The 14,859-nt window shown below is 40.4% G+C and overlaps 1 protein-coding gene across 6 annotated transcripts in view; it reads right to left on the reverse strand.

Annotated features, from left to right (window-relative positions):
- The window catches only part of REL (REL proto-oncogene, NF-kB subunit), an 80,892-nt gene that overhangs the window by 31,889 nt on the left and 34,144 nt on the right, over positions 1-14,859 (reverse strand). For all 6 annotated transcript variants that reach the window (XM_056567678.1, XM_056567680.1, XM_056567675.1 and 3 more), the window contains exons 2-5: positions 6,162-6,194; positions 4,838-4,974; positions 2,304-2,458; positions 1,666-1,757 (exon numbers count right to left, since the gene is read on the reverse strand). In XM_056567678.1, coding sequence (XP_056423653.1) covers positions 1,666-1,757; positions 2,304-2,458; positions 4,838-4,974; positions 6,162-6,183 — 406 coding nt within the window. In that variant the 5' untranslated portion in view covers positions 6,184-6,194. The remainder of the gene's footprint in view (positions 1-1,665; positions 1,758-2,303; positions 2,459-4,837; positions 4,975-6,161; positions 6,195-14,859) is intronic.

The following is a 14,859-nucleotide window of genomic DNA, read 5'->3' on the forward strand; positions in this document are numbered from 1 at the left end:
ACAGAGATGTCAGCAGAGAGCACTGTGCTCCGGATGTCAGCAGAGAGCTCTGTGTTTCAAAAAGAAAATAATTTCCGCTGTAGTATTCAGCAGCTAATAAGTACAGGAAGGATTAAGATTTTTTAATAGAAGTAATTTACAAATCTGTTTATCTTTCTGGCACCAGTTGATTTAAAAAAAAAAAGTTTTTCACCGGAGTACCCCTTTAACCCCTTAACCCCTTAAGGACGCAGGACGTAAACGTAAGGTGGTACTTAACGCACCAGGACGTACATTTACGTCCTAAGCATAACCGCGGGCATCGGAGCGATGCCCGTGTCATGCGCGGCTGATCCCGGCTGCTGATCGCAGCCAGGGACCCGCCGGCAATGGCCGATGCCCGCGATCTCGCGGGCGTCCGCATTAACCCCTCAGGTGCCGGGATCAATACAGATCCCGGCATCTGCGGCAGTGCGCGATTTGAATGAATGATCGGATCGCCCGCAGCGCTGCTGCGGGGATCCGATCATTCATAACGCCGCACGGAGGTCCCCTCTCCTTCCTCCGTGCGGCTCCCGGCGTCTCCTGCTCTGGTCTGTGATCGAGCAGACCAGAGCAGGAGATGACCGATAATACTGATCTGTTCTATGTCCTTTACATAGAACAGATCAGTATTAGCAATCATGGTATTGCTATGAATAGTCTCCTATGGGGACTATTCAAGTGTAAAAAAAAATGTAAAAAAATGTAAAAGTAAAAGTAAAAAAAAAGTGAAAAATCCCCTCCCCCAATAAAAAAGTAAAACGTCCGTTTTTTCCTATTTTACCCTCAAAAAGCGTAAAAAAAAATTTCTATAGACATATTTGGTATCACCGCGTGCGTAAATGTCCGAACTATTAAAATAAAATGTTAATGATCCCGTACGGTTAACGGCGTGAACGAAAAAAAAAAAGTCCAAAATTCCTACTTTTTTAATACATTTTATAAAAAAAAAATAATAAAAAATGTAATAAAAAAAAGTATAGATCATGGCGCAAAAAATGAGCCCCCATACCGCTGCTTATACGGAAAAATAAAAAAGTTATAGGTCATCAAAATAAAGGGATTATAAACGTACTAATTTGGTTAAAAAGTTTGTGATTTTTTTTAAGCGCAACAATAATAGAAAAGTATGTAATAATGGGTATCATTTTAATCATATTGACCCTCAGAATAAAGAACACACGTCATTTTTACCATAAATTGTACGGCGTGAAAACGAAACCTTCCAAAATTAGCAAAATTGCGTTTTTCGTTTTAATTTCCCCACAAAAATAGTGTTTTTTGGTTGCACCATACATTTTATGATATAATGAGTTATGTCATTACAAAGGACAACTGGTCACGCAAAAAACAAGCCCTCATACTAGTCTGTGGATGAAAATATAAAAGAGTTATGATTTTTAGAAGGCGAGGAGGAAAAAATGAAAACGTAAAAATTAAATTGTCTGAGTCCTTAAGGCCAAAATGGGCTGAGTCCTTAAGGGGTTAAAGTGCACACTTGCAATGCACTGGGCAGTCAATATAGGATCATTGAATGGAATGCAAATGCACGTGGTATGATCACATAAAACATTTTCAAGCCATTGTATTCTGACTATTCATTGGACCGCATAGCTAGCAATACCAATATTTCAGGGCACCTACCTGCAAAGGGATTGATTTTTCGAATCATTCTGGAATGAATTGCATCTTTTACTTCTCTTCTTCGTACACACTGAATGCCTAAGTTCTGGAAACTACAAAGAAAATACTGTCACTATCAAAATATTGTCCTACAGTCATTTAGGCAGAGCAGAAAATACATAGATGGATCTATTTGGCACCTTTCTTGACATCAAGCCTATAGGCTGTGAGAAGATGGGCTATCTTACATACGGTCCATGGTTCTTTGTGCCCAAACCCTCCCAAACTGGAGTGGAGACTGGTTGGCTGTTCAGTGGGGTAGCCAACCTGCTAGCTTATAGTCTAACTATGGCATCTAATATATGTCCCAATTTAAAGATGTTGATGTCCTTAAAGGAGTTGTATAAGCTTAGCAAAATATCTGCATCTTTCCCTAGAAACAACATCATTCCTATAGTGTTCCCGGACTAAACTTAATTCATAAGAATATTATTAGTAGACCAAATATAACCAAACACCCATGTGCCTTGTCTGTGCAGTGCACTTAATATTTTAATTTATTATAAAAAAAAAATGTGATTTGGTAAAATTAGGTAATCCTTCCTATGACTACAGTTTTAGAGACAGGAAGGGTTCTTGCATCAAGGAACTGTACTTACCATAAAACTCTTCGGTCAGCACCAAATTCGGTTTCGTAATACCCATCTCTGCAGTCTTTGCCAACTAGATCATGGGGGTGCGGTCTGAAGGGTTCATTCTTTGTGACTAAGGTAACCCTTACTTTGCCTTTAGAATTGTAACTCATGTTCTGCAGCTGTAAGTAAAAGAGGAACATATAATATTGACCTCAACACCATTGGCTCAAGCTTTTATTAATACGGTTAGGAGTTTTCTTGAAACATATGTTCACCTTTTTAACACCATGTCATTTTTAGTTTCAAAATGTTGTGCTAATAAGCAGTGGTGTCCGCAAGCAGCCAGAATTCTAAGCATGTTATATGAAGCACTGTATCAGGAAACGGAGCTATGATGGCTATCAAGATATATTACTGGATTTGTTCAGGTTAAAACTAGGTTTCAAGGTACATGTTCATTTGAAGCTTGGAATGAAAGTAGAGTTGAAATTTAAGAACCCCCAAAACGTCTGTATAGTTTAAGAAAAGTAAGATGTATTTAAGATGATAGTTTCAAAATGGCAGGGTGATGGGTTAAGATAAGTACACCGTTCTGTCTCATACATGGCTATGATGAGACCAGTGAAAACAGTTAGCTTCCAGAAGATATTTAAGTGGTTTCTGACTTCTTACTCCACTTGTACCATGTTGTATATTGATGATGTCCCAGGGCAAGCTCTTAAAATGACAGGTTCAAGGGCATTAAATGCATTAGATCCTATAGGCTACAACACATGGTGAAATATAAGCCTAAAAAAAGCATACAAAGAAATGGGCGATTCTGCTGAATATCCCTCCTCTGCATGCCTGGCTTCCTACTAGTGACTTCCTGTGGGGTGGAACATTTGTGCTGTTCACATTGTATCAATGCTATTTAAGAGTAGATATTTATTTCCGAAACACATCTATAACTAGGGGTGCGTGTGTGTGCTGTGGTTCAGGTTGAACATTAACACCTCCCTCACTTTTAAAAATAGAAAATAACTAGTGGGTTGCTAAAGTAAGCTGTCAATGACACAGTTTGTAAGCAATTCATCACGGAGCAACTTTTTCTTCGAGACAAAAATATTACAATATAACATTTTAGCCAAAATCTTTTGGCCAAAGCTACAAGCTGTAATAGGAAATTCACATCTAGGAATATACTGTATTGAAGTCCCTAGCTGAGTACTAAAGGAGTCATCTGCTTTACAACATTTTGGATTCTTCACTTTTTCTTCAAGTACTCCAAAACTAGACTGTTCTAAGCATGGCAGCCCATCTACCTAATAAACATGGCATTTAATATTTAGATAGAAAAGTAAGCTTTAGTACTCAAGACCTCTTCAATTTTCCAAAGCGGCTGCATGATATGGACATCTACTTCTTGTATTAGGGACCCAATTATGTGTATGCAAGCAGGGTTGAGACCAGCTCTACTAGACTACAAATTCTGTGCACGGACTCGCACTGACCCAGGTGCGCAATCAATCTTGAAAGGAAGAGGGAAGTCCGGCATACGAAACTACAACTTTTTCTTTATTTGGCAATAAAATCAGGTATAAAATTGTCACATACCATCAGATAGACATCTGGACGCGTTTCGGGTGGATATACCACCCTTTATCACAGATCAACAATTTTGTACCTGCTTTTATTGCCGAATAAAGAATAAATTGGAGTTTTGTATGCCGGACTTCCCTCTTCCTTTCAAGACCCAATTATGTGCCCTTAATGTGAAAAGTGGTTGCCTAAATTATGCAACCCATTTGGAAAATTGGATAACAAGTTTGTGGCAAATATGCAGAAACCAAGCTGGTAATGTTGCCTGTCTAGCCCTGTTGGATTAATAAAGGTGGAATTCTATGGAAGTCATGTGCATTGGGTGCATCAATACTGCTTGTTTTAAATAAGGACATGGTTATAGCTAAATATACAGTATTTGGGGAAATTAGGGTTTTGGATGCTCCTAGTAATCAGAAGTAAATTTTCTTTCAAGTTAGGAATGTGAAATACATTTCTGATAAGTTCTTAGGTTGAACTTTGGAGGCAGAAAGCTCCATCAGATGTTCAACCAGGTGCAGAAACAATGTTCACAGACCAAAATAAAAGGATGCCCATTGGTTTTACTTCACACTTCATGCATGGTCAACACACTGCTATTACATGTAAAGAAGATGGGACTTCAGATTTCATTAAGACGGAGAAAGTTACTATATGGTTTACAGAGAAACCTCTTTGAGAAGACTGCTCAAAATTACATTGGTCCTCTACTGGGTGGACTTCTAAAAGGAAATAGCCTTTAAGTAAAATGTATGTGTACTAAATGTATGTGTACTAAAAACTGTCAAATGAAATCTTGTTTCAATAAGAGGGTCTTCTCAAATAAGTGGTCTTTTGGAGAGGCTTCACAGTAGTCAAAATTACCTAACTACTTAATTCTAAAGACCAGAAGTACTGAACAACTTAGCAATACCAAAGAAGTTCTTGATAAATGCTCTAGGTTAGGGAATAACTATGAATTATACATTGTTTAATACCTGGATTGATGGGTATGTGCGGTTATTTTCTGAGCAGCGTTCACCGAGGATACTGCCAGCTGAACGGCCTTCACATTTGTACCGGAATCTCATGCCTCTCTGGCGGGGCTGCTCAAATATTTCTATGTAGGGTTCACCTAAAACAAGTCATCATAACAAGTAAACGTATGAACTGTATGGAATGCTTTTCTTCATTTTTTCTATAAAATGTTTGTTACATTGATTTGTATTCTGGTAGCTTGTAAAAACAGAAAGAATCAGGCTGCAATGATCTGTACCTTTATGATATGAGAGTTAAAGGGGTACTCCGGCGCTTAGGATAGGGGATAAGATGCCTGATCGCGGGGTTCCCGCCGCTGGGGACCCCCGTGATCTTGCACGCAGCTGTCACACCCCCTCCCATAGGCTTGCATTGAGGGGTGGAGCGTGACGTCACACGGGGGCCGGGGCGTGACGTCACACGCCGCCTGCCCCATGGTCGCCGGTAATCAGACCCGGAATGAACATGCTCCGGGGACTGATTTTAACTGGGGTGCTGCATGCAAGATCACGGGGGTCCCCAGCGGCGGGACCCCCGAGATCAGGCATCCTATCCCCTATCCTTTGGATAGGGGATAAGATGTCTAAGCACCGGAGTACCCCTTTAAGGTTACTGAACTTCTTGGAGGCACAAATACCATTTACCATAAGGTTACATCAAGTATTATTCTATATCACACAATTAAAAGGGTACTCCGACATTTGGAAACGTATTCCCTATTTAAAGCATAGGAGATAAGTGTCTGATTTCCAGAACGGTGCCTGACTGTCTCTGCACAAAGAGTGTGGAGTTGACACGTCCTATCCATGCATCTCTATGGGACTGCCGGAGATACACGATTAGACACTTATGCGCTTTCCTGTGGATAGGGAATATGTTGTCAAACGATGGAGTACACTTTTAAACAGGTTGTCCAAGACCTTCATCTGGATAGGCCATTAATGTAAAATTGGAAGAAGCCCAAACCCCAAGGACCCCAAAACATCAAATGATGTATAAATATAAATCTCCTTGTGACAACATATCCAGAAAGATTGATTAATACATTCATGATATAGTGACAGGAAAATATGGTTACATGTACGAGTCCAATGAGATTATACATTTATGTATATTGAGGAGGCATATATACATTTAGCCTCATCCAACCCCAGCCTATGTCCTTGTAAATGCTACTATGGATAAACATATTTCCTCATATTTACTCAAGAGCCATAATAAGTCCATAGACTGTGCCGCTCATTCCTACATCACTGTAAGCACATGACATCATACTTTACTTACCCATAAGTGTTTTGTGCATCATTATTGGATGACCTATCGGAGTAGAAAGAAAATATAGTCAATAAGTGGCTCTTTAGATTTATGGTATAAATAAATGGTATTTAGGGTTAAGGAGTTCAAGTAGTAAAAATACTTTTCTGCTATGATAAAAATAAGGATCTCCATCAACATTTCTACAATAGATCCTACCGAAGACTGAAGAAGGTCTAAACTAAATTTATTTTCCATTTTGGTTAACACCACAGACAGGACCAGAGTGGCCCATCAGGGAAACATCCAGTGGGCCCTGAGTCGGATACTGTAATGCTCACCTACTTTAATGGGTCCAACAGGTTCCGCCGATTCTTTTAAAGATGACTCTGGATTAATCTATCTCTATATTCTAATACCCCAACCAAGGCAGTGGCTTATTGACACCCCAATACATCCGAAACTTGGAACAAAGCTCTTGGGACAAATGATTCACCACATAGTGCTTTACCCACATGTTTGAGTCTATATTTATATTATGACTTGTCTGTCCAATGATAGCAGATAAAGTAAGACAGGAGACAGGAATATACTGGCCATATTATATGTGTACAAGTGGTCCCTCAACATACGATGGTAATCTGTTCCAAATGGACCATCATTTGTTGAAACCATCCTATGTTGAGGGATCCGTGCAATGTAAAGTATAGGACAGTGGTCTACAACCTGCGGACCTCCAGATGTTGCAAAACTACAACACCCAGCATGCCCGGACAGCCGTTGGCTGTCCGGGCATGCTGGGAGTTGTAATTTTGCAACATCTGGAGGTCCGCAGGTTGAAGATCACTGGTATTGGTATACTCACCTGTCCCCGCCGCTCCGGACCGTCACCGCTGCCCTGGATGTTGCCTTCCATCGCTGTCACCGCATCCCCTGGGTGTCCCCGACGCTTCAGCAAGGCCATCCTCGCTCTCCATCGCCGCCATCACGTCGCTATGTACGCCGCTCCTATTGGATGACGGGACGGCGTGTGCAGCGACGTGATGACGACGATGGAGAGCGCCGACGATGCAGGGGATCCCGAAGAGGAAGCGCCGGAGCCCCGAGGACAGGTAAGTGATCATCAGCGGACCACACGGGGCACCGTAAACGGCTACCCGGGGGCAGCTGAAGCAGTCTGCGCTGCCTGATAGCCGTTTAAGCGATGGCCCCGACATATAAAAGCATCATATGTTGATGCTGCCTTCAACATGCGATGGCCTCTGAGAGGCCATCGTGTGTTGAAATGATCGTATATCGGGGCCATCGTAGGTCGGGGGGGGGGGGTCACTGTATAGCTGAAGAATCTTAGAATTACATCCTAAAACTAATGTCCATTGGGCCTAGCAGACCCTGAGCACAAGCATGAAGGGCAAGGTGTCTGCTTAACATCCTTCATAAAAAAAATGTGCACACTGTCAGCTCCTTTTCAAGAAGAAAAAATAGTACCGGTAAATGTAATAGAAATTTCTACATAACATGATCATGAGACAACATACAAGATGATTACATTACATGAATATCCAAGCACTTACCAAGTAGGATGCAATAATTGTACTGTTTATTCACATGTGGTGATGGTACAGGTATAGAGAGGACGCATTTCGGCACAGCAGGTCTTCCTGAGCTGTCAAAGACAGCTGAGAAAGGCCTGATGTGCCGAAATGCGTCCTCTCTATACCTGTACCATGACCAGATAGGATCTTCTTGCTCCTGTGATTTTTGCTGTGATGCAACCACATGCACTACCACCTTCACAGTTGTGCTTACACTTCTCCAGTGTCTACAAGATGAGTACATGACAATGGTGTTAAAAGGGATAATCCGGTGGAAAACTATTTTTTCAAATCAACTGGTGCCAGAAAGTTAAAGGGGTATTCTGGTATAAAACAATTTTTTTCATATCAACTGGCTCCAGAAAGTTAAACAGGTTTGCGATGGGGATTTGCTGCTACTCTGGACAGTTCCTGAGACAGACAGAGGTGTCAGCAGAGAGCACTGTGATCACACTGAAAACTTCAGCAGCTGATAAGTACTGGTAGCATTAAGATTTTTTAATAGAAGTCATTTACAAATCCCTTTAACTTTCTGAAAATTGCTTTTCACCGGAATATCCCTTTAAACAGATTTGTAGGTTACTGATCCTTCCAGTATTTATCAGCTGCTGTATGCTCCAGAGGAAGTTATTTTGCTTTTGAATTTCCTTTCCGTCTGACAACAGTGCTCTCTGCTGACACCTCTGTCCATGTCAGGAACTTTCCAGAGCAGGAGAAGTTTGCTATGAGAATTTGTTCCTGCTCTGGACAGTTCCCGACATGGACAGAGGTGTCAGCAGAGAACACTGTGGTCAGACAGAAAAGAACAACTCAACTTCCTGTGGAGCATACATCAGCTGATAAATACTAGAAGGATTAAGATTATTTCATAGAAGTAATTTACAAATCTGTTTAACTTTCTGGAACCAGTTGATTTGAAAAAAAAAGAAAAAAAAAAAGTTTTCCTACGGAGTACCCCTTTAAGAGCAAATTTATATTTCAATGGTCCTATGTCAGTATGACAGACCCATTAAACTACCTATAGTCAAGCAAACAATCCCAAGTCTACAAACCTCCTGTTATTCTGATTTAGCTCATTTTATGATATGACATAAGCTTATACCATGTATAGTTTTACCTTGAGCTGCAGGGGTTAAGGTATTCTGTGACAGAGGTGAATTTGGAGACATGCCAACCTATTATTAAGGGCATTTACGGGAATAGAGAAGAAAGAATGCAGTCTGACCAGCAATGGCACATTTTCCTATGTCAGAAGCACGGTATATTTTCTTAACTGTTTAAGCGCAGGAAATTGTGACGTGCAGTATACAATGAGTCCATCTCTAAATGGTTCTACTGTGCTGGTCATATACTTAACTAAACACTTTTACTGCAAATATCCATTTAAAAAAACAATGCCCAATGAACTGTGTGTATTGGTATTGCCCATGCATTTATTCAACATTAACAACCTCCCATCGGATTTACATTGGGTTCAAAATGAAGGGTTGGTGGATGCATACAGGGAGCCTTTGGAGCCCTGATCTTCTGCTCAGATATAAGTACGTGTATATTTCGCTTTAGCACTGCTATACTATCCTATACAAGGTGAACCATGTTCTGATATATCACTTTTTCCACTGTCAAGGTTCCGGTAGGTGTACACAGAAGTATCAGAGAAAGAGAAAGAAAGGAAGAGAAAAGCCTCAGTAGGAAGTGTGAAGGAGGAAGAAAGCAAAAGTCACAGTCTACATCTTGGTTACGTGAATCATTTGTGCATCAATGAAACTTCAAAAAACATAAGATGCCAAGTCAGTACGCACACAGCAAGTTACAAAGTGTTCTTCACAGTGTTCTTCAGTCCAAGCAGCACATACCTCCTCAGACTGGTAACATGCAGGCAGCATTAGAAGTAAGACGAACGCCTAATGTATTTCCACAGATTTGACACTCTCTTGAAATATTACATTAAAAGGAGTTATCCAGGATTCGAAAAACAGACCTATTTTCTTTCAAAGACCGCTCCCTGTCGGTCTCTACTTTGGGTGTGGTATTACAACTTGGCTCCATTCATGGCTCCATTCACTTCAATGGAACTGAGCTGCAGAACCACACCCAACCTGGAGACAGACAGGAAGAGGTCTTTGAAAGAAATTATCTCTGTTTTTCGATTCCTGTATAACCACTTTAATAACGTATATACTTTGATAACTTCAGTTGCTTCCCTTTGTAAGAACCCACTTTAGAGCCAATGTATGGAAGCCCAAGTATGAAACCGGAGAACACAGCGAGAACATGTAAACTTCATGCAGATATTCTATAGCAATGCAACTGAATATGACTTGGGCAATAATGAAACCAATGGCCCCAGTGCTGGTAATGGAGACACCATGCCATGATTATAGTAATGGTCATTGTCCTGGGATATTATAGCAAGATTTGGATTAATGATAGTATAGTTATACTATTGGTGAGCACAATTGTCTTCATGCAGTAGAAATATTTATTTTTAGAGTGTAGCGTACATTTTTATACAAGCTAGAAACCTAATAGAGATATAGGCACAGATTTATCAAACTGTGTGAGAAAAAAAATGGAGTGATTTTTCCATAACAACCAATCACAGGTCACCTACGAGCTCTGGTGATGTGAAAGCTGAGCTGTGATTGGTTGTTAAGGGAGCAGCTAACAAATAGGCTTTCTTGCTCTGTATGCATGACAAAAGTATGATGATACCAATGCATTGTTTAACCAAGTCTACCTCTTAAAGGGGTGCTCCACCCCTAGACATCTTACCCCCTATCCAAAGGATAGGGGATAAGATGTCTGATCACTGGGGTCCCGCTGCTGGGGACCCCCACGATCTCTGCTGCAGTACCCCAGACATCTGGTGCACAGAGCAGACTTTGCCCTATGCTTTTTTTTTGGCCCAAATTTATGGACATTACCAAAAGACTGAGCAGTATCTTAAAGGGGTACTCTGCATCTTATCCCCTATCCAAAGGGACCCTCGTGATCTCCCTGCTGCACTCGGCTTTCGTTTAGAGCGCTGGGTGCAGCACCAGAGGCTCGTGACGTCAAGGTCATGCCCTGCTCGTGACGTAACGGCCATGCCCCCTCAATGCAAGTCTATGGGAGGGGGCGTGACAGCCATAGACTTGCATTGAAGGGGCGTGGCCATGACGCCACGAGCTGAGCGTGACCGTGACGTCACAAGCCTCCGGTGCTGCACCCAACGCTCTAAACGAAAGCCGAGTGCAGCAGGAAGATCGCAAGGGTCCCTTTGGATAGGGGATAAAATGCAGAGTACCCCTTTAAGATACTGCTCAGTCTTTTGGTAAAGTCAATAAATTTGGGCCAAAAAAAAGTTTGCTGTCTTTTAGACAACATTGTCTGTTATTCCTGCCATTGAAGTCAATGGCATTTGTTACGGTATTTTATTCTTTCCATTCTGTAATTTTTTATGACAACTATTATTTGTTGAAGGAAAACAAGGCTTTGTTTATAAGGCGTAATATGGCTTTAATTTTAGTCCCATAAAGGAATGCGATCCCATTCTGAGAGATTAGGAAATGATTTCCTGTTTTTACATGTTGAGGTGATGTGTTGGATTCAAGTCTGTCAAAGGCATTTAATATATGGCTCCTGCATTCAGCCATGTTACAAATGTCTATTCGAAGCCTAAGATCTTCCAAATTGTGATAGAAAACCAAAATGTAGCCTATCTGATAAAGGGGAAGCCAAGTGTGTAAACTTAACAGACTGACACCATCGACTTCATAGAAAAAAAATATCTCTTTATTATCCATTTATTCAGAGCATCTCTGCTCTATTTGGATCTAATATGTAACTGAGATTCTATTAGATGTATTTCCTGTAATAAGAAAGAGTAAGCCATCATGTCATGTGACAATCACATGTTATGAATCCTCCAATAACACAATGGCGTCATGTGTTTACTTCACTGCACAGCACTTGGACTGGATACACTTCCTAGTAAGATGGTGGGGGATCCCCAGAATATAAGGGAGTTTTTGTAGCATTTGTAAACTTTTTTTTCTAGTGAATTATGTCTGAAATAGGCTTTCATTTGTTTTAAGTTGATCTCTTATGTGAGAAATGAGGGTTAGAACTACAGCAAACTTCTCACAACATATTAAATGTTTAGACGACACTTCTTCATGCAGGTCATTGTTTTCCACAAGTCTAACATTCACTGTCTACCCCAGGAATCAAATGGCAATACGTCATGAGACCATAAATATAGTGAAAAACTATCACTTAACTCCATGATGGAACATTTCAGAGGGACCTATGGTGTTGACCTGGATCTGATGGCAGAAACATTAGGGAACTCAGTTGCCAAACAGACAAGCGATGGAGCTTGTAGAATAGAGAAACCTAGGAGAGTTTAGTTGACTCATTACCCTTGAACAGTAATATGTAGAATTAAAACCCTTTCACCTCCATACTACATAAAGATATTATCTATATGCAACATGGCTGTGGTATTGTACTGCATCTCCCAGATTATAGCATCTTTTTTAGGCTCTAGGTTCTCCATCTGTGGTATGTGCACCCAAATGGACAGGTGCCATGGCTTTAGGGGGTCCTCACACTGTGCTCATGCATTTAAAGTACCTGTCATTAAACCATATTTTCCAAACTAACTCAGATTATATTCCCTAACTCCTCCTAACACCCCTCCTGCCCCTAATTTTTTTCCACCAAGATTTTAAAAAGCTCTGTATCATACCTTTCCCCTTGCTCACATTGTGTGATCTCCCAGCAGGAGAAAGTGGGCATTCCCCAGGAGGCGCAGCATCACTGAAGCCTGCGAGAGCTGTGCCTTGCCATGTCCCGCACGCACTTCCTGAGTTTGGTCTCTTGCCAGGTCGGGAGGAGACCAAACTAACTGTATGGCTTGCAGCAGGGAACAGAACAGAGCCACCTAGTGGCCGTTTTTTCAATCACATTAAAAACATATAAAGGTTGAGAATTTTAACAGCAAGTAAATAGCAAAGTGTCTTATAATTACATAAGGAACAATAAATTTAAAGTTTAGTTTGGTGACAGGTACTTTTTAAAGGCAGCACATTATATGATCATAGTCTCGGGGAAACAATGTAAGAGGGTTCTTGGCACAGGAACACTGTACTAAATGACATCTGGTTCTACTTTCATAGGCTGTTTTCTATTGGTGCAATAAGGCGGCTTCTTCTAGGTTACAATTCCTTTCTTGAAATGGGCAAGAAACGGGAAATATAAGAAAAGAAAAACATTCAGAAGCCAATAGAAACTTTATTCCAAAGTAACAAAATAGAAGTCCAAGTTCCTTATGACATGCAAATGATCAGGGATGGATATCCCTTTAACTAAACAAAGTCAGATCCTTACTACTGAACTGTGTAGAAATATTTTATTGAAAAATATGGTTTGGACTGTGCAAAAAATAAAGCCAAAGTGTGTAGGCCCAAATTTTTTGTGGCATTTAAAAAAATCATACATTGGGGTTAACACTCTTATCCTTTATGACATTTAAAAAGTCTAAAATAATCAGATATAAAAACCACAAATAGTTCCTATAGATTATGTAGCTCTGCCACAAGGTGTAGGCTGACCACCCATATACCATCCACCCACAACTGTAATTGGCAGTCTAGGCAGTAGCATAGGACCAACTAAATTCTGCGGATGATCTGATATTTTATAAAGAATCACCTACTAGGAAATCATTTCAGAATGTGGAATTTGATGCAATGGATCACGTAGGCTCAATGGTAGCGGTAATCTCTAACCTGGCGATATCATAAACATATAAAACATTCTTCTTTAAATTGGAATTGAACATGAACACCTGCAACATCCTGAACATCCATTAACAGAATCTTATTGTATAAAAGTAAAAAACAAATATTAATAATCTTAGTCGATATAAACTGGGAAATCAAAGGGGTATTCTGGCCAAATACATCTTATCCCCTATCCAAGGAATGTCTGTTCGCAAGAGTCCCGCTGCTGGGACCCCCCCGAGATCTCTGAGCAGCACCCGCATTCTATGGAAACCTCTTTGTTTCTTGGACTGGAGATGTAACGTCATGCCATACCACCTCCATTCATGTCTATGGGAGGGGGCGTGACGTCGTCACGCCCCATCCCGTTGACATGAATGGAGGGGGCATGGTGTGACATCACGAGGGGGTGTGGCGTCATATCTCCAGTCCTGGAAACAAAGAGGTTTCCGAGACTGGAAACACAGCCCCGCATAGAATGCAGGGGGCCCCCCGTGATCAAACATCTGATCCCCTATCCTTTGGATAGGGATAAGATGTATTTGGCCGGAATACCCCTTTAAAGGAGTAACTCAGATGTAGGGCAGAAAAGAGGGGGATCTGGAAATTAAAGTAAAGTGGGGGTCCTGTCTGTCAAGAAGGGGACCAGGGAGCAGTGAGTATGGCAGCAGCTGGATATTGGAAAGGAGAGTACATATATTTTTTATTCAGTCTAGCCCACAGAAATCAAATTACTAACGCCGGACAACCCCTTTAGGGTTTAAACTAGGAATGTCCAAAATTTGGGTGAAAATTCTTGTTCTATATGTAGTCTAGATTAGAATTACCTATCATGTAATAAAACTTTTCCCTGATAGAAATGAGATAATCAAAACTTTTAGTCATGTAAAATCACAATTTTGATTCTGGTAAAATGTGATAATGTTCAGTATTCTCATCACCTAAAAACATCTATCTGTTGTTGACACCTTTGTACTGCTGAAAAGATTCTGAGACTTATTCGTAGAATTAGTCATCATCATCATCAATGATATTTTTTGACTACACAAAACCTACAAATCAATAACATTTCCTTTTAAAAATGTGTCATCATTTGCTTTGAAGTTCTTATTCACTTTAATTTTGAATTTATTTTCAAAAATTTTAGTGACATAATACAAATTAAAGTGAATATGAACTTCAAAGCAAATGATGACAAATGTTTAAAAGGAAATGTTATTTATTGTAGGGAAGTTTACCCCCCCTTTATAAATGTCAACACTTCTCTCACTGAAGGACTTTTCTAAGACAACACAAATAAGTTGCATGATCTAACACACAATAGAATAAAGTCGGCTGAACCAAACTATGACCTAATTAGCA

The sequence above is a fragment of the Hyla sarda genome, chromosome 3, assembly GCF_029499605.1.
Source record: "Hyla sarda isolate aHylSar1 chromosome 3, aHylSar1.hap1, whole genome shotgun sequence".
Taxonomy (NCBI): domain Eukaryota; kingdom Metazoa; phylum Chordata; class Amphibia; order Anura; family Hylidae; genus Hyla; species Hyla sarda.